At 43.0% G+C, this 24441-nt stretch overlaps 1 protein-coding gene across 3 annotated transcripts; it reads left to right on the top strand.

Annotated features, from left to right (window-relative positions):
* The first annotated feature begins 284 nt into the window (after positions 1-284).
* terf2ip.L (TERF2 interacting protein L homeolog) lies at positions 285-8064 on the top strand. Of its 3 annotated transcripts, XR_001933030.2 has the most exons (5): positions 285-425; positions 2835-3884; positions 4702-4814; positions 6095-6804; positions 7910-8064. XR_001933030.2 is itself a non-coding variant. In XM_018234217.2 (4 exons), the coding sequence occupies exons 2-4, from the start codon at positions 2861-2863 to the stop codon at positions 6497-6499; spliced, it is 1542 nt and encodes a 513-aa protein (XP_018089706.1). In that variant the 5' UTR covers positions 285-425; positions 2835-2860; the 3' UTR covers positions 6500-6955.
* The last annotated feature ends 16377 nt before the right edge of the window (positions 8065-24441 follow it).

Raw genomic sequence — 24441 nt, forward strand, 5'->3', positions numbered from 1 at the left:
ATATATATTTCCCCTTATTAGATAACTGTATATAGCATTGTATTTAAATGCCGTACAGTTCTTTGGTGCCTCCAACACACTGAATTATACAGGACAAACAGGAGTTGAAGCTTTGCAATACGAAGTAAAAATCTGCCTGTAAAAAAGTATTCAAAATGAAGCAACTTTCTGATATCATCCACAAGGCAATTTGAAGCCCCTGTAGAAAACAGTTTTCACTCTGAGGATTCTCCTCAAGCTCTGACTGACTTTCTGTGTCGCTAACAGAGTAACCAGTCACTGGAGCCCCGCCCACTGAACTAGTAGGACTTCATATCCCATAATCCACTTCCCCAACCACGTGACTCGACTTCCCCCAACCACGTGACTCCGCCTCCTGAGCAGCCACATTGGATTCCCCCTGCAGCAGCAGCAGCAGCAGAGAGGTGAGTGTGGCTGTAATATTTCATGTGAGGGGAGATCAGGATAAACTAACCCTGCAGCCGAAATGATTATTAACGGGAGATGTGAGTGACACAGTGCGCACAACTGTATTTGCCCAATGCTCTCTGTGTTCTTCAGAAACCTCCCCCCACACCGGTGTCAATGGATTCGCCCAAATAGATCTTTACACTATGCTTTTCCTCAGCAGGAAGTTTCCAAATGAGGAATTAAGGGGAGCAGCAGCAGTGTCTGGTTTTAGCAGTGTCTGTGTTGTTGTTATTGTCTGTGTTTATTGTTTCTCATGGAGAGATGTCTGAGCTGAAGGCTCCAGTGATTACCTGAAAGCGTCCCATTATAAAGCTGAATTTAAAGCTGAGAGCAGGAGGAGCATGCAGAGCTATTGGGGGAAGCAGTTGGGAAATGTAAGGGTAACTAAAGCTGCCTGTGTACGTACAATCTAATTGTTTGCCCTTAACAACTGAGTGGATCTTTGGCCATTTGGTCACCTATTTGTTGAGCGTTTGGGCCTCCGATTGGATTATTGTGGCCAACATGATTTTAGCCCTGATATCTATCAAGGAGGCAGATGAAGAGAGAGCAGCCCATATATACGTATATAAACTTCATCTGAAGGCTCTGCAATCTGCCTCTTAAATGAGAAGGAAAGTCTTCGTGAACTTGGGGCTACCAAATGTTAGACACCCCCAAGTGATTGTATTGACTTACGTGAAACCCCGGGTCGGTGCAGCAGAAAACTGAGCACCACGGAACCATCCTCTTCGTCTTCCTCTTTCTTCTGCGCGTGTACAGCAGAACGAAAAGATGCACTTTAACTAAAAAGTCGATATTTCGTTCAACTGCGCATGCGTTTGTCCCGGGAAATTTAAAAAAGCCGGAAGAGTAGAGCTCTGTGGTGCTCACTGGTATAACCCCCAGGCCGGTGCAGTTTTGTGCTGATAGGAGCACAGGCCTGTGGTTTCAGGTAAGTCAATACAATCACTTTGGGATGCCTAACATTTGGCACTAGCAAGTGCACGATAACTTTCCTTCTCATTTAAGGCTGATCCCACATGGAGCTGCTGAAAAAGAAGGGCGAGAATCAGGCATGCAGCAGCTTTTCTCCTTGCCTGCACCCACAACAATTGCGTCGGCACACACCGCGGATTTCGACACAAAAACACAAAGATTTCCCAAGATTCAGCCCTGTGTTCCCCAATATGCCCACCAACTGCAGGGCGATATCTGGTTAATCCAAACATTCGGCCCAATGGATGTAGGGCCGCATCAACTAGTCGATTTGGTCTTTCATAAACCGAAAAATCAAACTTCCCCGATGGATATCTGGCCAATTTTTACCTGATATTGATATGGGTGACCCGTAGTGATCTGTAAGATCTAGAGATCTCTACAGGTGGCCATACACGGGCCGATAAAAGATGCCGACAGACCGAGTCGGCAGCTTATTGGCCCGTATATGGGGCTTCCTCCGATCGAGATCTGGCTGAAAGTCATGGGGCTTCCTCCGATCGAGATCTGGCTGAAAGTCATAGCCGCATCTGTTCGTTGATGCGGTCCCGCGATCCGACCACCCGTTACCATTTGTTAGCGCCCAACAATCGGATCAGCCCGATGGGCATATCGGGGAGAGATCCGTTCGTTTGGTGATATCGCCAAACGAGCGGCTCTCTCAGTGTATGGCCACCTTTAGATCTAGAGATTTTATGATTTAGTACCTAATCCATCTCTATGATGCTGTACAAACAGCTACATCTAAAGGTAGCCACACATGGGCAGATTAAAACTGCCGATATCTGTCCTTTAGACCAATTCAGCAGTTTATCTGCCAGTGTATGGGGGCTTCAGAGCTGGCCATAGATGTAAAGGTTTTTTAAAAGATCTTTTCGTTATCGTGAGACCAAGATTATCGTGAAACAATCGTTTAAATGTATCAACTTTAAAGACCATTTCAAGCAATATTGTCTAGATGAAGCCAGGAAAACTGAGGGGAGCTGCCTGCTTGGCCCCGCAAACATAGATACATTGCACTGGGACTGATTTTTTAACCTGGCCGTTCAATTTTCTGACAGATGTCGGCGAAAAATCGCAAGATGTACGATCGTTCCATTCCCACTAACTTCACGATAATTTGACAGATTGGTCGGATTGCACTAAAATCGGTCGTTCACCAAAGAAAAATCTTTGCGTCTATGGGGACCTTAAGTGATAGTCAGTCAGATCAGCAAGAGGAACTGGGAGCAGGCTTAGATAATATTATTACTTTGGCATATTTTGAATGAATCTATAATATCACAAGTCGCATTAAATAGTATTATTGTTTGGTTGAACATGCCTTTAAAGGAAGGAATGCCGCAAGATGAACTATTGCTAATCCCCAACTATTGCTATTGCAGAATCACCTGACCCTTTGCAGTGCAAAATGGCCACCTTGGGGGGGTTGACACATTCCCACACTTTATTTGTTGAGGACGACGGGACCCCAGTGAGATTCTACATACCCCCCGGTCCTCTAAAGCGCCAGCTGTACCAACTCATTATTCACGGAGGTGGGGAAATGTGTCGGCTGCAACAGCCTGGGGCTCTGCTTCTTTCTACACCTGGCAGTGCCCAAGGGGCTCAGTATGTATCCACCGCCTACGTCATGGACTGTGTAAGGAAGGGTGAACTTCTTGATGTAGATGATTATCGACTGGATGGAAGTCATGGAAGGAAGAGGCAAAGTAAGGGCATGAAGCAAGATGAAAGAGAGGGCGAGAGCAGCCATGGAAGTGATGGGAAAGAACAAGTTAAGGTTGGTGAAGGCCCAGAGGAAGAAGATGAGCTCTCTGATCTGGGGGAACTGGTTATTGAGGAAGGTTTGGAGGAGGATGAGCAGGAGTCTGACACTGTCAAAATCAAAAAAGAGAATAAGATGGACTGTTCTGAGGCTCAGAAAATTGGGTCTCTCAAATCAGCCCGTATACATCAAACAGGAAGAAATCCCTTCACAGAAGAGGAAGATGTCGCTATCCTGGTGTACGTGAGGGATAATGCCCCCCACCGAGGCACGGTCACTGGCATAGCCCTATGGAAAGAGATGGAGCAGAGACGAGTGCTAAAAAGGACGTGGCAGGCAATTAAAGATCGATACATAAAGCACTTGAAAGGCAAGCAGGGCTACAGGTTGCCACTTTCTGCTGCTTCCCGCTCACACGACCCTTCAGAAGACGAAAGTCCTCAGCCAATAACAAAGAAATCTCGAACCAACACATCAACCCCTTGGACGAAGAGGCCTGGAAACATAGGGAGAACCTCTGAAAAATTGGGCACAGCACTTCCAATGGAAAAGTCTTCTACAAAAGCGCGGGCGGAACAATCCGATGCTGTCGAAAGCACCAGCATAAACTTTCCTTTGGAGAAAAGGGGGCAACATGTTACTAAGGGTGTCGTTAGGAGGTCAGAAGGTGAGCAGCCAAAAAACAAACAGATTCTGCTGATTATTGTTGTTCTGCACTTCCATTCTAATGTATACGACTGCCTGGTTGCTGGGGTGATTCAGCCATAGCAACCAGATAACCAATGCACTTCCTGAAAGTTGTAGAACAATAAACTTAATATTACAAAAAACTGATTGCAAGATTGTCTTAAAATGATCCCGCCCATTTTTAAGCACAATGAACGGTATAATACAAATGTGGCTTCAGCATGGCCACTCTCGGATAGACACACTGGGGTAAGTGGCTCACACCTACCCAACATGGCTGCGTCCGTTCTCTAAAAATGAAACTTTTCATGCTGCGTTTCAGGTGTACTACCCTTTTAATACATTGCTAATACCTGTTGTCCAGAATGCTCACAACCTGGTTAACAGATCTTTCTGTAATTTGGATCTACATTCCTTCAGTCTACTAGAAAATCATGTAAACATGAAATAAGGCTGGTTTTGCATCCAATAAGGATTAATTATATCTTAGTTGGGATTAAGTATAAGCCACTGTTTTATTATTACACAGAAAAGGAAAATTTGGATTATTTGGATAAAATTGAGTCTATTGGATAATGTATCTGATACTTTATAATGGTTTTCAAATAACAACGCCTAAACTGCAGGTTTAAAGTGAAAAATGCCTGGGCTGGATCCAAGCAGATTAAATATCTTGGTGAATGTGAGCAATACAGTTGAGCTTGAGGTCTGTGATTATTAAATATAGTTCATTGTTCCATGAGGGTTTTGCCTGCAGAGCTTGCACTTGGCTAACGTTGCTCTTGTCTGCTTTTCAGGGGAAAAGAAATCGAGTGATATGAGTAAAGGAGCAGTCAGTGCCACATCTAAAGAGGATCAAGAAGACGGGGGAGATTTGCACATATTTGAAATTGCCAACATGGAATTTGAGGTACGAGATGCATCACATGACTAAGCATCCAGCCTGTATCTCAAAGGGTCGTGGGACTCCCCAATAAGGGCTCTCTTTCCTTTAGGGCAATGACAAATGAGGAGATTTGAGATGAATCTCCTTTAGTGTGGGTCACTACTCTCCTCCAATTGCTTCACCAGCGGCTAACAGGCCAATCACTGCTGGGGAAACAGACTGTGTGATGTTGCCTGACGTTTCCTTGCTATGTGGGAAAGTAGCAGTATGATGTATGTCTCCCCAGCAGCAATTCTGATTTGGAGGAGATTAGTTGCCCACGCTAAGGGCCAGGGCACACCGGCAGATTTGGGGAGATTAGTGTCAGTCCCCGAACTCCCTTCCCTCTGGCTAAAATGTAAATCGCTGGCGGGATGGCGCTCGGAGCAATTTGTTTTCCCGAAGTCGCCCGAAGTTTCCTTGTGAGGCAGCTTTGGAAATCAAAACACTCAGAATGCCATCCCGCCGGCGATTTAGATTCTAGTTGTCGGGAGGCAGTTTGGAGAGATTATTCGCCCCGAAGAAGGGGAGATTTGTCGCTGGGTGATTAATCTCCCCAAATCTGCCTGTGTGCCCTGACCCTTAGTGTGGCCATAGATGCAAAGATCCGATCGTACGAATCCTACGATATTCCAACCGTGTGTTGAGAGCCCCAACATTTTTCGTCCCATGGAGATCAGTCGGTCGTTTGGTAGATTAGACAGGTTAAAAGATTCTGTCGGCTGCCAATAATATCTCTGCATGTATTGCCGATCGTACGATTTTCAGTGGGAGACTGTCACCAGCTTTGGTTGGACATAGATATCGTACGATTACTGTCACGGGCAGAACATCGGCTCATCTGTTCTTTTACTACTTTATTTCATCTGAATTGTCAGTGGCAGGTCGGGAGATGGGGAAGTCCGATCGTTTGAGGATTCGAACGATCGGATCTCTGCATCTATGGCCAGCTTAAGTCATCTCAAATCTCCTCATTTCTCATTGCCCTTAGACCCACTAAATAAATGTTGAGGATTCTGATCAGCTGCCTCTAGGGGGAGACAGTGACCTGATATACTGGGGTACAGAATATAGAATACTTTATTTGGAAGTAACCTCAGGACACCAGGCGTAACGTGTTGGCACCCTGCTCTTAATCATAGGCTCCTTCCTCACAATAACCTCAAGTTCTTGGTTTCACGTTTTTACCACAAATGATATGGTTACAATGTAACACTGCCTGTATATTTATTTTTACAATCAATGTTTTCTCATCTTTCTAACAGGTTGACGATACCCCAGAGATTGAGTTGCCGAAAAGGAGCTTGAGTCTTAGAGAGTTTGTGATGGGAGAGGATCCCCCCAGCTCTCAGAGTCAGACCCAAGTGGACGAAGTTTCCTCAAGTCCAGAGGATTCTGAGAGTGAAGGTCTCCAAGAAGCTTTGCTTGGCATGATGTCAGAGTTCAAACTCCGCCTCCGTGATGTAACTCAAGCGCTGCTCAAAAATAATGGCGAGCTGTCGGCCACGAGGCATTTCCTTCGGACTGGATCTCGGCCTGATGGTTTTCCCATATGGATCAGGAAGGATGACCTGGACTTGCAGAAAGCTGATGCAGAGACTCAGAAAAGGCTGATCCAAAAATATGGTTCTGATAATGTTGCCAAGAGAGTTGCTTTCTTAGCCAGTTAGAACCTCTGTCCATGTTTATATAACTTTTTTATTGTAAAAACCACTTATTGGCTGCAGCCTGTGCCCCTTCTATGTACATGTTACCCACTTCCATTTGGACAATCCGCCATTTTTCTCTTCCAGATTTACTTTCTACTCCCGTGCTTTTCTTTAGAGACGGAGCTGCAACTCATCTCTGGCGTTTGCGCCTTTGCTTTTCTTGCCAATTGTCTCATTCCTGGAAATCCTGCTCTTCAGGATGAAGCTAATGATTTATTCGCTTCCTTTATGAAATTGTCGCTTAGGGGCACAACTTGGCAAATACAGTGAGTAATTATATTTAATCTTGTTACCATTTGAGAGGAATGGATCTCTCAGATCAAAGCTTTCTGTCATCTCCTTAGGGCACATCGTTTCCAAAAAAAAAAAAGAAAAATCCCTCTTATAATATATGCTGCTTGTGTGCCTCGTTAATAATCGAATAAACAGTTTACTTAAAGGGATACTGTCATGGGAAAAAAATTTTTTTCCAAAATGAATCAGTTAATAGTGCTGCTCCAGCAGAATTCTGCACTGAAATCCATTTCTCAAAAGAGCAAACAGATTTTTTTATATTCAATTTTGAAATCTGACATGGGACTAGATATTTTGTCAATTTCCCAGCTGCCCCTGGTCATGTGACTTGTGCCTGCACTTTAGGAGAGAAATGCTTTCTGGCAGGCTGCTGTTTTTCCTTCTCAATGTAACTGAAGGAGTCTCAGTGGGACCTGGATTTTACTATTGAGTGCTGTTCTTAGATCTACCAGGCAGCTGTTATCTTGTGTTAGGGAGCTGTTATCTGGTTACCTTCCCATTGTTCTTTTGTTTGGCTGCTGGGGGGGGAAAGGAAGGGGGGTAATATCACTCTAAATTGCAGTACAGCAGTAAAGAGTGATTGAAGTTTATCAGAGCACAAGTCACATGACTTGGGGCAGCTGGCAAATTGACAATATGTCTAGCCCCATGTCAGATTTCAAAATTAAATATAAAAAAATCTGTTTGCTCTTTTGAGAAATGGATTTCAGTGCAGAATTCTGCTGGAGCAGCACTATTAACTGATTCATTTTGAAAAATTTTTTTTTTCCCATGACCGTATCCCTTTAATGTTCCCCGGCACAAACAACAAAAGTATCTCTCACGGTGCACAATTCCTTGGAAGTCATGTTTTTTATCTCTTCAATTCTGGGAACTGAGGATTCATTTACAACTATGTATATTAGAAACCAACGAAATGTTTATTCAACATAAATTCCATATCGTCCACCAGATGGCAGAAAAACACGTTATATTTTGTCCGTTCGATTGTTATGGCGATGTCATGAATAACACAAATATCTGCAGTTTATTCCCATGATTTTATTTCCTTAAAATATTTCTCTGTGTGTTTTGTAGGTTTTTTTTGCAAGATTAATACAAGAGACCTGATATGAAATTCAGCAAACGCAAAAACATGGTTTCACTGTGGTTTGTATGTTCTGCGTTTGTTACGGTGCAGTCTTTGCCTCTCTGGCTGTGCAGAAATAAAATAAATGAAATGTTAAATAATATTTACTGAAAGCAACATTTTATCATCTTAAATAGCAATTGCTAATCCTTCCACTAGAAGGAAGCACACTACATTTCATGAGTCTGGAACATGGTTTTCTTGCCCTTGAATTCAGCACCGAGGGAACATTTATTAATGGATTTATAAACCCTTGCAGACTGTATTCAGTTGGCACATTTGCTGTACAGGGGCTCCAGTCAGGTGCTTCTTTGCTATGAAGGTTTTACATAGAAGTGGATTGTGGGTATTGTAATGGGACATAACTAGGGCAGATCAGAGGCATGGTACATACATGGGGAATGAGCGATTCATTGTGGCCCCATATAACTTGTTAGAAGGGTCTGTCTCCCAGGGGACCAAGGTGACTGATGGGATAATAATTGGGTCCCCCTTTGGGCGAAAATCCCTGCTGGCTTATTTTCTGCAGGACCTCATGATCAACTTTGCTTCTCTCCCATCAACATTGAGCAAAGGTTCCACATGAATCCAGCAGGTGGCAGCAAAACATTACAATTCTGCAACGAAAACCTGCCAACAAGTCTGTATAGTCTCCCCATGTCTGTGTGGGTTAACACAAAATACAGGCAAGTTAGTTAGCACCTATTAAAATTCACCACAGTGTTTAGCAATGTGATAGGGATTTTAGATGGTAAGCTCACTGGTTCAGGGGCTGATGGGAATGTGATAGGGACCTTAGATTGTAAGCTCACTGGGACAGGGACTGATGGGAATGTGATAGGGACCTTAGATTGTAAACTCACTGGGACAGGGACTAAATGGAATGTGATAGGGACCTTAGATTGTAAGCTCACTGGGACAGGGACTGATAGGGATGTGATAGGGACCTTAGATGGTAAGCTCACTGGGACAGGGACTGATGGGAATGTGATAGGGACCTTAGATTGTAAGCTCACTGGGACAGGGACTTATTGGAATGTGATAGGGACCTTAGATTGTAAGATCACTGGGACAGGGACTGATGGGAATATGATAGGGACCTTAGATGGTAAGCTCACTGGGACAGGGACTGATGGGAATGTGATAGGGACCTTAGATTGTAAACTCACTGGGACAGGGACTAATTGGAATGTGATAGGGACCTTAGATTGTAAGCTCACTGGGACAGGGACTGATAGGGATGTGATAGGGACCTTAGATGGTAAGCTCACTGGGACAGGGACTGATGGGAATGTGATAGGGACCTTAGATTGTAAGCTCACTGGGACAGGGACTAATTCGAATGTGATAGGGACCTTAGATTGTAAGCTCACTGGGACAGGGATTGATGGGAATGTGATAGGGACCTTAGATTGTAAGCTCACTGGGACTAATTGGAATGTGATAGGGACCTTAGATTGTAAGCTCACTCGGACAGGGACTGATGGGAATGTGATAGGGACCTTAGATTGTAAGCTCACTGGGACAGGGACTGATGGGAATGTGATAGGGACTTTAGATTGTAAACTCACTGGGACAGGGACTAATTGGAATGTGATAGGGACCTTAGATTGTAAGCTCACTGGGACAGGGACTGATGGGGATGTGATAGGGACCTTAGATGGTAAGCTCACTGGGACAGGGACTGATGGGAATGTGATAGAGACCTTAGATTGTAAGCTCACTGGGACAGGGACTGATGGGAATGTGATAGGGACCTTAGATTGTAAGCTCACTGGGACAGGGACTGATGTATAATCTCTGTAATGCTCAGCAGAATATGTTGGCACAATATAATTTAATAAAAATGCTATGGAAGGTCTCAAGAGCAAGGCCCTCCCCCAACAATATCAAATTTTAACCGTAAATCATTTTTGGGAAATGTGTGTGTAATTGTTTAGTCTTTTATTTGTATCCATTGTTTTTATGAGAAGCCATTAGAGGCAAATAATTTAAAGTGAAAGTTGTGTAGAATTAGCCATTGTATAACATGATTTATATCACGGCTGCAAGTGAATTGTGCCGACAGCAGAGGGCGCCGCTCCCCCTACGCTGATACCAATGTATAGACACTGAATTAAAATGAAAGAAATAACAGGCGACCCTGGATCGTGTACAGTGGGCTTTGTGCACTGCTGTGCATGACTATCAGCATCTTTGTAGGAGGAAGTTCCCAGCTTTATGGCGGGGTGTTTTATTAGTCCCTGCAGCAGTGGAGCTTACAGTCTAATGTCAAAACATTGAGCAAAACTCGCCCAAAATTGCACAAAATGCTTTGTGATTCCCGTGTCCCAGCAGTGGAATTCGGCCGACGTTCCTTTGTTGGGAGGGAGACACAAAGTCCCAGAGTCCAGTACATTTGTTCATGAGTCGCTTCAGCTGAGCACAGAACCATCATCTGATGGAACGTGACTATTGAGCAGCTTCATATTCAGGCCCAAAACCCACGTGGCACAATATCGTAGAACATTTCAATCAAATTCTTGCCATGGGAAAGCCATTGTGGCTCTATAATGTGGGTTATTCCCCTTGGGAAATGAATTGGAGGCATAATAAATCCAGTGCACATGAAATGCTCCCAATGCAGCCGCGTTATTTCTCTCATTTCTATAATAAGCCTCTAATTATGGCCAAATAATCTGATTTACCCTCCCAGTCCGGCTGCTTCAGCTCTGAGCCCTGGAGACGTTTCATTAGCCGAGAATAACAAGCGACTGTAACGTCTCATAATAACGACCCCCTCCTGGTTATTGTGCGAGTCAAACACCTGCTTATTTACCTGTTTCAGCAGAAGCGGTTGTTACAGCCCAAGGGCCTGTGTGTGACCAGTAATAACTAATCCCGGCTACTTACTGTCCTCACTGCTTCTTATAAAGGCAAGAAATGTGACTCTTGTGACTACTACACATAGAAAAGAAATGGACATAAAGTCAGATTTATACAAATTGCTACAGAAAGAGCCTACAAGTGTCTTCTATTGTTACTGCACATTAATACAAGTGACACTTTCATACTCACAATCTGACAGTCGCACACAGGAAATGTTTCTTTCCTTTTTCTGTTTTGTTTTTTTTACAATGAATTCACCCGTGTCTGTGCCCAACACTCATATTATATCATATCATGCCCTCCCTCAGTTATTATATAGCCACACTATACACAATACACTGCTCCCTCTGAGGCTCCTCACTTGCTGTTGGTATAGGACCTGTTATCCACAATGCTCAGGACCTGGGGTTTTCCGGATAAGGAATCATTCTGTACATCGGATCTTCATACATTAAATCTACTAGAAAATCCTGTAAACGTTAAATAAACCCAATAGGCTTCTACATCTCACAGTTGTGTTGCGTCGGTTGTAATGTAGTTGTTACCTCCGACTTTAAGTCCAATTATATGTTCACGTGTGCGGCTCCATCTGACTTGTTGCTCCGCTGTTGGAGTCCAGCCCTAATACAGACTCATAGATGTATATAATAGTGTTATAATCAAACTCAGGATCCCGAAGCACAAGTGCTCCCCACTGATCCCCAGTGCTCCCCAATACCATTGAGCTGTTTCCATATAGTGGGGGAATTATTGTCTATACTACATGTGCAGATTTTCATTAAATGATAATGTCTGAGAGGCAAAGTGGAGTTGTCCAGGGGCCATACAAATCTATTGGAGGGCCACATCCAGCCTGTGAGTCTTTCAGTTGGACAATTTACACCAATACAACATAATCTGAATGTACAATGCATGCTAAATACCAGTACAGTCTGCAGCCAGCACCTAATGACCTGCTAATGAGCCTCAGTGTTATACTTATTATTATTATATATATTATACACTGATAGTCCACAGTTAACGGGGTGAGTGTATAGACCATGTATTTAAGCAGAGCAATGAGGTTTATATAAAGCTAATATGTTAGTAGGCAGTACTGCAGAATAGAGTCCCATAGAAAGTAATGGTGTGATATAGAGCAAGGAATAATAAGTGTACATATATATCTAGGAGATGTATGTGCTTGTTCTGTACAACTGAGAGAAAGCTGCTGGGGTTAGATAGAATGTTCCAGAAAGATGACAGAAGGAATGTGCCTGGGGCGGTGGGTGTGTAGTTGCGAGTAGTTGTGTGTAGTTGTGTGTAATTGTGTGTAATTGTGTGTGTGTTGGACACATCTGTACATGCCGGGGATTGGGCCCAAGGGCGGGGCTTGGAGGAATGTAAGAAAGTGGCAGTTTATTCCCAGACTGTCAGTTACAACTTGCTCATCACTCACAGCTACAGGGGCCACACATTAAGAATTTCTCATAGTTATAGTAACTTTCTATTTAGTTCACTGGCCTGGGGGGCTACAGGTTTAGGGGCCTCCTGATATAAATATAATATAAAGTCACTAGATTCATTGCTGCATCTGCAAAGGAACACTCGTCTCCTATTGTGTCTAGCTCCCCATAGACACAAACATTTCTCTTGCCCGACCAATCCTTCGAAATTATCGTGCGGTTAGTGGGATTCGAACGATTTTTCGGTCAGGAAATTGATCGGCCAGGTTAAAAAATCTTTGTGGGTCCCAGTGCAATGTATGTATGTCTGCAGGGCCAAGCAGCTCCCCTTTGTTTTCCTGCCAAATTGGTCTTTTTAGTTCATGGTCAATTCGTACGATCGTTCCGAGATAATCGTGGTCTCGTTATGATGATCTGATCTTTTAAAAATCTCAACATCTATGGCCAACTTTAGGGCAGAGACTCATGTGAAGATTCGAGGAGATTTAGTCACCCAGGGAAGTTTCCTTGTGAGACAACTTTGGGCAACTTCGGAAATTGAAACGCTCCGAGTGCCGCCGTGCCGGCCAGAAACGTAACTAGAGGGGGGCGGGCCCTGGCACAGGACGCGCAGCCAGGCCCCCGCCCCCTACGTACACCCGGAAACTGGCCGGGAATATGCACCACACAGAGGCGTGCAGACTGCCGGGGGGCCCTGGCCCGCTCGCACCCCTGCTCCCCCGGTAGTTCCGCCACTGGCGCCGGTGATTTAGATTGTAGCCAGCGGGAAGGCAGTTTGGGGAGATTAAGAGTCAGGCAACTAAATCTCCCCAAATCTTCGCGTGTGTCTCTGCCCTTATAAGAGGAGCCGAGTGAACAAATAGGGAGACAGGGGACAAGCAAGGATAATGGGATCAGGAATATCTATAAAGTAAAATTTATATCTGCTCCCTGGATCCGGGTTTAACTACAGAGGAATCAGACACTGCGGCTGCAGGGGACCCACCAGGCCCTGAATTATCAGCAATGTCAATATATTTATATATTACTCTGTATTGTCCCACCAGCAGCCTGTGCACTCATTGACCAATCGGTGATCATCATCATTTATTTATATAGCGCCGACAAGATACGCACTGACCAATGCAGTTGTGGGGATACATCAGTACTAAGTACCACTCCAACAGACTGAGCAGGGCCAATTGTTTAGCTCCCTATCAATCAGGTTAATGTATCCCAATAAAAAGGGCTAATGTTCTCTATTACAGTTTCACTATCACAGTTATACTATTACAATTGTTTCACTAATACAGTTTCACTATTACAGTTGTTTCACTATTACAGTTGTTTCACTATCACAGTTACACTATTGCAGTTCCTTTGCCTCTCTGCTGGTTTCCATGATTACCCATAATGCCGAGGCCTCTGTTAGCCCAGCAATAGGTGTGTGTGTGACTCACGGCTTCAGGTGTGTTCAGCCTCTCCCACACCTTTGTGTGCATGACATTAGCCACCCCAGCATTCTCAGGGGAATTTATTGTGGAGCTGCTGGTGCTACAGAATGAAGCGTGTGTGTCATTGTGTTGGGGGCCAGTCCCCCCACCCAGGTTCTGACTTAAAACACTTGAATAAAAGCCAAAGGTGAATCATTCTCTATATCTATATATAAATATATACACTCATCAAACCATCATGTAACTACTTGCTCTACAATTCTTCTGCCTATTGGAATCAAAGAGAAACCCAATTGTTAATGTATTTTCAGTAAACGTTTACTGTTCCTTTCCATGTAGTGACCCTGGAGAATAAAGGACTGTGCGTGGTCTTTATGTCGCTGCCACATTGAAACATTCAGCTTTGTCTGGGCAACGCCATACGGTACATGGAGTGTAGGTGAAGGGAAGGTAAAGATTTAGGGACCAGGCCTCACTCATATAATATAGACGTATCAAGGATATAAGATGAGTTTTCTCTGTGATTGATTGAACATTAAGTGTTTATGTACAAGACATAAGACAATGTGTGTTTGTGGCTCCTGCAACTAAATGCTACTAAATTCTTGTTTCCGTTTGCCTGACAAATAAAGGCAACACCTGGATTTCTACCTAATTATCTCTCATTCCTACAGGACAAGTTTGTTTATTGAATGAATGGAGCCCCCAGGGCCTGCGATGGTTTTGTGACACTGAAAGCCTGCGATGTGCCGTCACCCCAGCATTCGTTTTTATCCCCTATATTGTACTAGGCTACCACCCCCACACTCATCATGTACATAGGAGAAAGGAGAATGTCCATGATATTCTCAGTATGCCACATTGTATCGCTTTTAAACACCCGTTAATGTCCTGTAATTAAAAGGAATGATAGAAATTCTCTGAGCACTTTTGCAATTTCTTTGCAGTTTTACACTGCTAATATCAGGCTTTGGCCATAGCAAAGCCTATGTCTGTATGTGTGTGTGTCTGGGTGTGTGTGTGTCTGGGTGTGTTTGTGTGTGTGTGCCACACTGTGGGAGCCGTTTGCCAACATCAAGAGTAGTGACAGGTTTCCTCCGCACGGCCGAGATGGACAAAATGGCCTGTGTTTGGGTTTGTGGGTAAAAAACAAATGGGACTAAATGGACAAAACGTATGAAAGTATCTTTGTATTGAATCTGCATTGCCAGTGGTAAACAATGTATACACAGAAAAGAAATATAAGGAGGCATTTTGTCATCATTATTGAGTGTGGACAACAAAACAAGCTGAATGTTCTTACTCATAAGGGGGAATTCACAATAGTCGTGACACCAGGTCTGGACTGGGAGTCAAAATAGGCCCTGGCATTCCAAGTACAATGAGAGCCACCCACCAGCCCAATAAATACTGACTGTCTATGGCATTTTACAGCAGCCCCTCTGGCATTTGCCATTCACACAGATCAGCAGTCCAGGCCTGGGTGACACTGCGACAAAATACAACCAGATTCAACCAATCAGGCACTTGCTCTTATTAGAAAATGGAAGAGAGATGTTAATGGCGGAGCTCACCCGCACAGAGAGCCTCACCTCGTCCGTCGGTAGCTTCAGTCCGATACTTGGTATGCACAGTAATATTACCCGACAGACTCATCCACGGGAGGCCAAAGTCAAAATTTTTGTAATGCGGCTTTATTGAAACAATACACGGTGGTACAGTTGTGGTGGGTGTACAGCAAACTGACGCGTTTCGTGCCCCAAACACCGGGCACTTTGGCCTCCCGTGGATGAGTCTGTCAGCGCTGCGAGCGGGTAATATTACTGTACTTGCTATTATTACTCTAACTGGACTAGACTGGTCAAAGCTAAATTCTGATTGGTTGTAGTGTTGGCAGGTGCTTGGGTTAATTTAATAAATGTCAATAAAATATAGAAATCTCTGCGTTTGTATATAAATGGATATTTTTCAATGGCTTATTATTTTAATGAAGATCCCTCTTTATGGATCTACCATTGAAACAGGGCAGACCCTGAGACCTTGAGTATGGAACAAAATAATGGCTATGTTCATGCTGGAACCTGCCCCGCTTCATTCCCTCCTTTCTCCCTAGGGCTAGGGTGTCACTATAATATGTCAGACATGATAATTACAGGGTGCTGGTGCCTGCCCGGGCAGAACTGCTACATTCCTGAGGCACACCCTGCACAAACCTGTCTGTTCCCACATGTAAACTCTTCTCTACTGACTCTGCTTTGGATCTGCAAGTAGATGTAATTGTGGCTCCCCAAAACGAGGAGCTTTAGCATCCCACCAACAAAAACTGGGGCAGGGTTTTGCCCATTGTCCATAAATAATCAAACTTCATGTTCTCTTTGGCTTTGTGGGTGCAGAAATGGCACTGGTCACCCCGGAAAGTGACCTTGTAGTCAAATGTCAGTGCCATATACTGGTATTTAGAACCAGCCTTTTCCATGCAGTCTTCTTATTGCTTTTTCCCAGCACTCGTTGTGGTCAGGGGGTTCAGGGGGAAGGTGTCCCTAATTACATTTCAGCCATAGTTGCACTTTGCCATGAAGCAGTGTTGGTTTAATGCAAGTGACAGAATGGAGTGTAATGACTTGTGACTCTCCAATGAATACACTGCTGCCTGTGTTTGGCATTTGGCATCACCTCTCCAAAACTTGCCATCACTCAGGGGGTACAGGGTGTTGCCCGTGTTTCTACCTACTGCCTCATTCATGTCTATGGCAGGGGTTCGTATGGGGCTGAATTGCCCTCATAGCACTGTGTCTTGCCTCTTGCAGTGGATAAAGTGCATGAAGTCAAGCTGCACAATAAAATAACGAGAGGAAAGTGAAGCGACAATTGTCAGATGCAAATGAAAAGCATTGATGTGCTGTGTTTCTTCATTTATTAACCTGCATTATAGAAGTAAACTCTGTGTTCACCTCAGTGTTGTTATTATGTACACTTTACACAGCCATGGAAACGTATGCTGGATTGATTCAATCATATACACACACCCGTGCTCCAGTTGAGCTTATGATCTAACCGGCCTGGTTAAGGGAGGCCAATGCCAAGTCCCCTTTGAAGAAAGATGAGAAGATTTCAGTTGCCTCCCAAACCCTCTGTAAATGAGCAAAAGGGATAAAAAAAATTTTTTTGGAATAGTCATGCGTTTTATCCTGCCAGTCTCTTTACAGTCTCTCCAACTATCCAAAGAGAGTCCAATATAAAATTCAAGACCAGCGCCTGTGGCAACAAAGATTTAGAGACTAATATGGTGAAATATATTTAGTTAAAAGTGGCATCACCCAGTGTTTATTTACACTTAATTGAAGGTGCCTATTTCCCCACCTTTCCCCATTTACACCCTGATTTGGATTTACGGTTAGCAATTCATATGGCAGACATTTTTATGTTTGGTCTCATTCACCATACAGAGAAACTTCACCAGAGGGCCAAATGATTTGGTTCAGTGTGTAATTCTAAATTCCCACACAGGTCTCCCTTCAGTTGTGCCGTCCCTCCGGATTTGTAAGTTAAGCGGGTAAAGAAAAAAACCAATAGAAAAAAATAGTGTAATCCTATTTTATTAAAATAATTCATTAAAAGCAATTTCACTCACGTTTTAAGTGATAAAATGATCGCATAAAGTCCATATAGGGTGTTGTCTTCCAATGGAGTGTCTTTGCCGGCTTTCTGTCAGTCCATCTTATGGTAAGTTCTACAGCCCCAATGGGCTTCCCCTGTAAATGAGCAATAAAGAGCAGGATTATTAAATGAATACTCTTGTTCCAGCACTAGTGTTGTAGCACGTGTTACAGGAGAATCCAGTCACTGTATGTAACTCTGTCCTCTCTTAAACACGGCCCTAGTCCCTGTGTCTGTTCCCTCTAGGGCCTGAGGATAAAATTGGTGAATTGGGATTGTAACATGTAAACTGCTCATCTTTCTTCAAAGGGGACTTGGCATTCGCCTCCCTAAACCAGGCCGGTTAGATTGTAAGCTCAACTGGAGCACGGGTGGGTGTAAATGATTAAACCAGCATATGTTTCCATGGTCGTATAAAGTGTATGTAATAACAGCACTGAGGGACTAAGCAGCTGCTCAACTCCAGATTGTGGGTTACACTAAGCGATGGCACAAGGGCAGCCAGTCAATGCCACAGCGTGGGTTAGATGGAGCACTGGTGATTTCTTTCTGTGTTTCATGGACAAATTGTAGCCAAATATTGCCTATAGCTGCCATTCAGCCTTTAAGGGCAGAGACACACGTGGAGATTCGGGGGGATTTAGTCGCCCGGTGACAAATTGCCTCTTCTTTGGGCAACTAATCTTCCTGAACTGCCTTCCTGTTGGCTGGAATCTAAATCACCGGCGGGATGGCACTTGGAGCTCTTTGTTTTCCAAAGTCGCCCGAAGTTTCGTCATAAGGCAACTACGGAAAACGAATTGCTCTGAGTGCCACCCCGCCGGCGATTTAGATTCTAGCCAATTCTAAGCCCCAGCCCATTAAAGTGGACCTGTCACCTACACATAAAAAGCTTCATAAGGAAAGTCCTTTGCAAATTAAATATGAAACCCTAAAAATTTTTTTCATTAAAACATCCATACCTGTTATAAAGGTGTTTAAATATCTATACTGTCAATCAAATATTACCTGCCCCGCCTCTATGCCCGTGGCATAGAGGAGGGGCAGTCAATTACTTTCACTTTCCATTCAGCACTTCCTACATGTCACTGCTCTCCTCACATTTCCCCTTCCCTCCTCGGGCTCTATAATTGTGTAGGGCACTGCACATGGACATTAGGTCCCCCATTCTGGTGCATACACAAGATTTTGGGGTGATAAACAATTTCCCTTAATCACCGTGTCCACAAAATGGCTGCTGCCTGCTTGCTGTGATTGTATAATTCCAAGACAGAAGGAAAGAAAATTTAAATAATAAATACAGTGTAAGTAAAGTTTATTTTGCTCAACTAACATGATAGAAAAGAATTTGAAATTATTTCTTAGGGTGACAGGTCCCCTTTAACATACATCTAGAAATAATTCCATGTTTTAGGGCACAGACACACGTGGAGATTCAGGGAGACCGGTGACAAATTGCCTCTTCTTCTGGCGACTAATCTCCCTGAATCTCCACGTATGTCTCTGCCCTAAACATGGAATTATTTCTAGATGTATCTTAATGGTAGGGTTGCCACCTGTTCTGGAAAAAAAATACCGGCCTTCCTACATATTTATCTTTTTTCCCTATTAATAACATTGGGATCAACCGTCATTTTTACCGGCCAGGCCACTAAAATACCGGCCAGGTGGCCACCCTAGTTAATGGGCTGGGGCTTAAAAGCTTGTTGCTTTCTCACTAGAGCTCCTGAGTTAAGGGTAAGGGCACCGTTGGTCTCATTACTCAGTCACATTGTTTGCTGGGGGACTTGATTTAAATGAACTACATATATGGAATGCCAATAGATAGTGTTGGACTCACGTGCGAGGGGCCTTGATGTGGCACGTGAGCTTACATATTTTGGCCAAAGTTTGGTCCTCACACCTCATTTTTTGGTAATAAAAAATTTTTTAAAGGCAATTTGTCTCTTTCTCTGAGGGACTAAGGCACAGACAGAGTTCACATGTTCTAATGCAGGTTAATAAGGGAAGAAACCCAGCAAAGCTTTTCATTTGGATTTGACAATCCCTTTCCTCTCATTCTGCAGCTTCACTTCATGTTTTGAGGTACAGGGACATTGAATATGACTGAATTATCTGAGTATTGGCACGAGGAGCCCTGGCAGTGGGAGTTACATTGTTTCCATCGCAGTTAATTGTAACATCTAATCTCTGGTAATGTTATGATTCTCTCTGTGCTCTCACACAAACCATCAGCACACATTCATGTTTGGGGGACAGCAGCCAATCAATGGGCAGAGCTCTGTCTCTTACTCCCACATTTCCTCCTGTTACAGAGCTGCATCATTTCCTGTCAGGTGATCAGTGAGACACACACAGATCATCACAAAATGGTGGCTGAAGGAAAAAGAGCAATATTTATTGATCTATAAATGCCAAAATGTTATGGTCACTTAAGATAAAGTAAATTGTGTCTGTGACGTGTTATACAGTAGCTGTACCTCTGCCATTTGCTGGCTGCTGCCCTCAATCCCTAAATAAATGCTGAACCCACAGAGAAGCTTGGCACAGGGAATATGTGTTCATGTATATGAGGAATAACATTCTTTCAGCTGTTAAACTGTAGTACAACAACATCTCCCCCTGCTCAGCCACAACCAGCAGCAGTTATAGAATATATAATATTTTCTTTTATTCGCTGAATACAGAGGCGACTTTGGCCATTTGGCCACTTGATGCAGCAGATCCATCCCCAAATCCTGCAAAATCCCATATAATTGGTCATGCTTTGCTAGTCCCTTGTATACTCTTCACTACAGTCAACTAGCAGGCAGGGATTTAGGGTTAGAAACCATTTATTTATGGTTAAAAACATCAGAGCATAAACTAGCAATCTTAATCTAAATTTACTGGTTACTCCTTTGAAACAAATGTTTGCACTGGGTCACTAGAGCTCATGGGTGTGCCATGACCAGTGGGTAGGGTTGCCACTTTTCTGGAAAAAAATACCTTCCTATATATTTTTTTCCCCTATTAATAACATTGGAATCAAGCATCATTTTTACTGGCCAGGCTGGTAAAATACCGGCCAGGTGGCAACCCTACCAGTAGGGTAACTAGAGATGACAGACTCTCCTGCAAAAAACCTTACAGGGGGCTCCGTGTGCACCAACAGCACACCCCTTGCCCAACTGCCTGTCTGTGGAACTTTAGTGGACTAGAAAATGGCAGTACAATACAGCAGATCCCCCTGTCCCCCAGGCCACTACATCCCACAGGATCCCCCAACCTCCCACAGGCTCATACCAGGCACCACCCTAGGACACGGGGTCTGCTCCCTCCATTAACTCCACTGATAGAGCTTGTCCTACGTTTACAATATTTCAAACAGAACTGCACCACCACTTTCAATTATTCACACTCAGCAATGTCTGGGTCACATACTTATACAATATAGGTAATAAATATGAAATAATCCTTTATAAATATTAGTGTCAGACATGAATACAAAAGCTATGGAAGCCAACTTGTTTGTGAGCATATTGTAGGAATTCATCTTAAGCTGGGCTGGAAATTGCAGCTGTGAATGACGATACTTTGCAGTTACAGAAACGACTTTTCTTACTGGACTGGGTTCTGCTTAGATCTAGAAATCTAACACCAGATGGAGAAATGACGGCTCAGCCTTTACTATCAGCAAAAAAACAGTCTAAACCTCTTACTGAATGTGACTAATTGCTGCCCTCTATTGAGTAAATGGAGAAATGTAGCGTTTGTTTCTTTTTTTTTCCTTCAAGAATTTTATTGAGTTTTACATAAACAAGCAAGATTTTAACAGAAGTCTGGACTATAAAGCAAACCTATCCAGCTTAGGGTCTGGCCACACGAGCAGATTAGGGGAGATTAGTCACCCCAGCGGCGGAGGGCAGGGGGAAGGCAGTTCAGGGAGATTGTCGCTCCGGAGAAGATTTGTCGCTGGGGGGACAAATCTCCCCCAATCTGCTTGTGTGGCCAGACCCTTAAGGTGTCTAATGGCGTAGAAAAACAATACGTTACAGATAACTGATGGAGATACCACCTAACGACACTCAGCAAATATTAAACGTTAATCAAGAAAAATATTGTCTTACAATGATAAATGGAAACAATTAGATAGCTATGAACAAACTGAAGGTAACTTCGGGCGACTTCAGAAAACAGCAAGAAATGAATCCTGGTATAAAAGAAATCCCCAGCAGAGGGTGCTCTTGGAAAAGATTTTAGCTTCATTAAGTGTTTTTGTGAATGTGGTGTCTGTAGGGATCTAAATTTTAGTTTTTGGTGTATTACCAGGTTTGCAGTTTACTTTTTAACATGTGTGGAGAGAAAAAAATGTATCAGCATTAGCATGCATCATGTATGTTGTATAGATGAGCACAGCAATTGTTTTTTAGTTAATTGTAATGATTCTGTTAAATGTCAGAGCCAGAGGGCAGAACAGCAGATCAGATCTTGGATGATTTTTTGGACAGACATAATATCAAAGGCTATTGTGATACTAAACTCTATAGTTAATATAGGTATGGGTATATAGAATTTAATTAAAAGTAGGGAGGGGTGTGTCTATGGGGCTGGGTTTTCATTTGGAGGGGTTGAACTTGATGGACTTTGTCTTTTTTCAACCCAATTTAACTATGTAACTATGTAACTGGTTCCGTTCAGTCCGGCTGGAGAGCCCGGCAGGCCTTGGTCTTTTCTTCATCTTTCAGGGCCTTGAGCACAAGCAGAGATTGTAGTGGCCTCACTTTTATGACCGGTCACTAGAGATGACAAGGGCACAACTGTGGAGATTCCTATTGATATTCACTGGGGTAAGAAACAATATATTTCTGGGAAATGCTACAAACGCTTCCCATGACCCTTATCCCACAAACCCATAGCCCCATGATTAGTTTAAACTTGAAAACATGGAGGAAGAGAAGAAAATAAACAACAGCATATTATAATTGTAGTATCCTTTGAACCTTATTGAACTGCCCAGCTTGAGAAACAATTATAAGTGATTTAGGTGAGGCCTGGCCATTGTGTGCTCATCGAATTACGCAAATGACAGTGTCCAGGTATAAAAACAAGTCTCATAAAGAGCTTTCATCCCGTGAAAACAAAGCTTCTTAAATGTCAGTGATACTTTCAGTAGGATCAGTCCTCCATTGCAGCCAGTTAATGGCATGAAGTCTCAGCCAGTTGCTGGAGGACCAGCTTTGCCTTTATTCCCTTAGTAAAACCATTTGCCTGAAATATCACAATACAGAATTCTTTTAACTTGCTGGAATATTGAATCCCAACCTCATATTTCATGTTAAATTGATTGAAAATAACATGATATTGCACTACTGTCCAACTGAAGGCTCATGGACCTCCAAGAGACTTTTCCGGTACCAGACTGCTGAAAATCTGCCTATTCTTAAATTTGCTGTTTCCCTACTGAAAATGATTTTCCTGATGAAAGCTTAAACACACTACACCATTTTCTAATGACGTGCAAGTAGTTGGCTTATCCAAATCTGCCACTCATTTCCCATTTGCCCTCCCCAGTCTGATCCACTGCTGCACTCCACAAGTGAAACTGACAAAGAAAAGAAATCATTAGCAATTATTAAACGAGAAAAAAAATATTTTACAGGGCAAATGATTGGCTGTGGCACTGTTAACTTTTAACCGTTAAATTTTATGATAATGTTTTTGGCTGCTATTTCTATATTGAGCAATGAAAGCTGGCTCTGTAATATATTGTTTTAGAGTGGAAACGACTCCGATTTAATAATCATGGGCTTTATGCTAAATAGTATCTGAAATGTAAAACCATGAAATCAGATCTGTATATTTTTTTTAAAACAAAGTACAATTTGTTTTACAAACAAACAACAGTGGTTGTTGGATCTTATGGTAAAGCTCGCCCTTGGAGTCCAACCTTTGGTCAGAGTTCCTTTCAGCACATAACAAGGTGTGCCAGTGTTTTTTGTTCCCCCAAATCTCACCCTAACTGGCTTTGACACTGGGACCCCCTGGCACCCCTCCAAGCTCTCCTTCAGGGTGAAGCATCCATTTTGGGGATCACCAATCACTTTGGGAAGTCATTAAGATATGACTTGCAAGCATATGTTTCCAGCTTGGGATTTTTCTACATGTTCCAAGTAGCTGCACTGCTTTGTGGCAAAGCTAAAATGTACCCCAATACTTTTATTTAAACTCAGTGTCTATAAGTACAGAAAACAAACACCCCTTGACTTTACAGATTTTTTTAGAATGTGGGTCAACGATAAGGAACTTGTTTTAGAAATTTATGTTAGATTAAAGTTCACCAAACAAAGTAAAATTGCTTTATTTTCTTACTGATTAACCAGAATCAATAACCAATGAACAACAAAATGTTAACCAGTATTTACCCTGTTTTTGAGGTATAGGGCAGCAAGCATACACTGTTTTATCAGCCCCAAATCCCACTAAAGATGGTGTCTCTAACTGTCATCACATTGTCACGATGGTCGCAACATCAACACATCAATGAGACCAGAGGTATCACATGAAACTATGACTTTGGCCATATGGTTCCTGCTTTTCTTCAGGCGACTAGGTTATAAAAAAGGGGGAGTCCAAATCACTACCCTGCTTAGAATTCCATCTATTCTTAATAATTCATCCCTTGGATGTTCCCGTTTGTCAGCACACTGTAATGATAGGAAGCTCTGTCTAATCCAATGACTTGTTCCAGCAGCCTGTGTTATTGGCACAAGTAACTGAAACAAGCACCGCACCCATAACTAAAATTGACAGGCGGATGTGCCCAAACATTACGTGATCTGTCTGCTGCTTTACACCAAATCTGATATCTCCATTATCGGCTGGAAAAGAAAGACAGGATTAAACCGTATCCGTTGCATCCCCACTTTCACTGCCACTCCAAAGGATGAAACCGCTTTAAACAAAGAAAAGGAAAAGAGAAAAAAATATGGAATATCACTGACAACGATTCAACCTTCTTCCTATGAAACAGAATCAATAATAGTTTTATTTTATTCCACTAATAAGTATTGTGCTTCATACATTTTAAGGGGGCAA

The sequence above is a fragment of the Xenopus laevis genome, chromosome 9_10L (genome assembly GCF_017654675.1).
Source record: "Xenopus laevis strain J_2021 chromosome 9_10L, Xenopus_laevis_v10.1, whole genome shotgun sequence".
In the NCBI taxonomy this organism is placed as follows: Eukaryota; Metazoa; Chordata; class Amphibia; order Anura; family Pipidae; genus Xenopus; species Xenopus laevis.

Excerpts from the sequence above, each read along its gene's own strand:
- terf2ip.L (XM_018234217.2), top strand. The coding sequence starts at position 2,861 with ATGGCCACCTTGGGGGGGTTGACACATTCCCACACTTTATTTGTTGAG. Across the intron at positions 3,885-4,701 it reads TGTCGTTAGGAGGTCAGAAG|GGGAAAAGAAATCGAGTGAT; the intron begins GTGAGCAGCCAA and ends TCTGCTTTTCAG. Across the intron at positions 4,815-6,094 it reads TTGCCAACATGGAATTTGAG|GTTGACGATACCCCAGAGAT; the intron begins GTACGAGATGCA and ends TCTTTCTAACAG.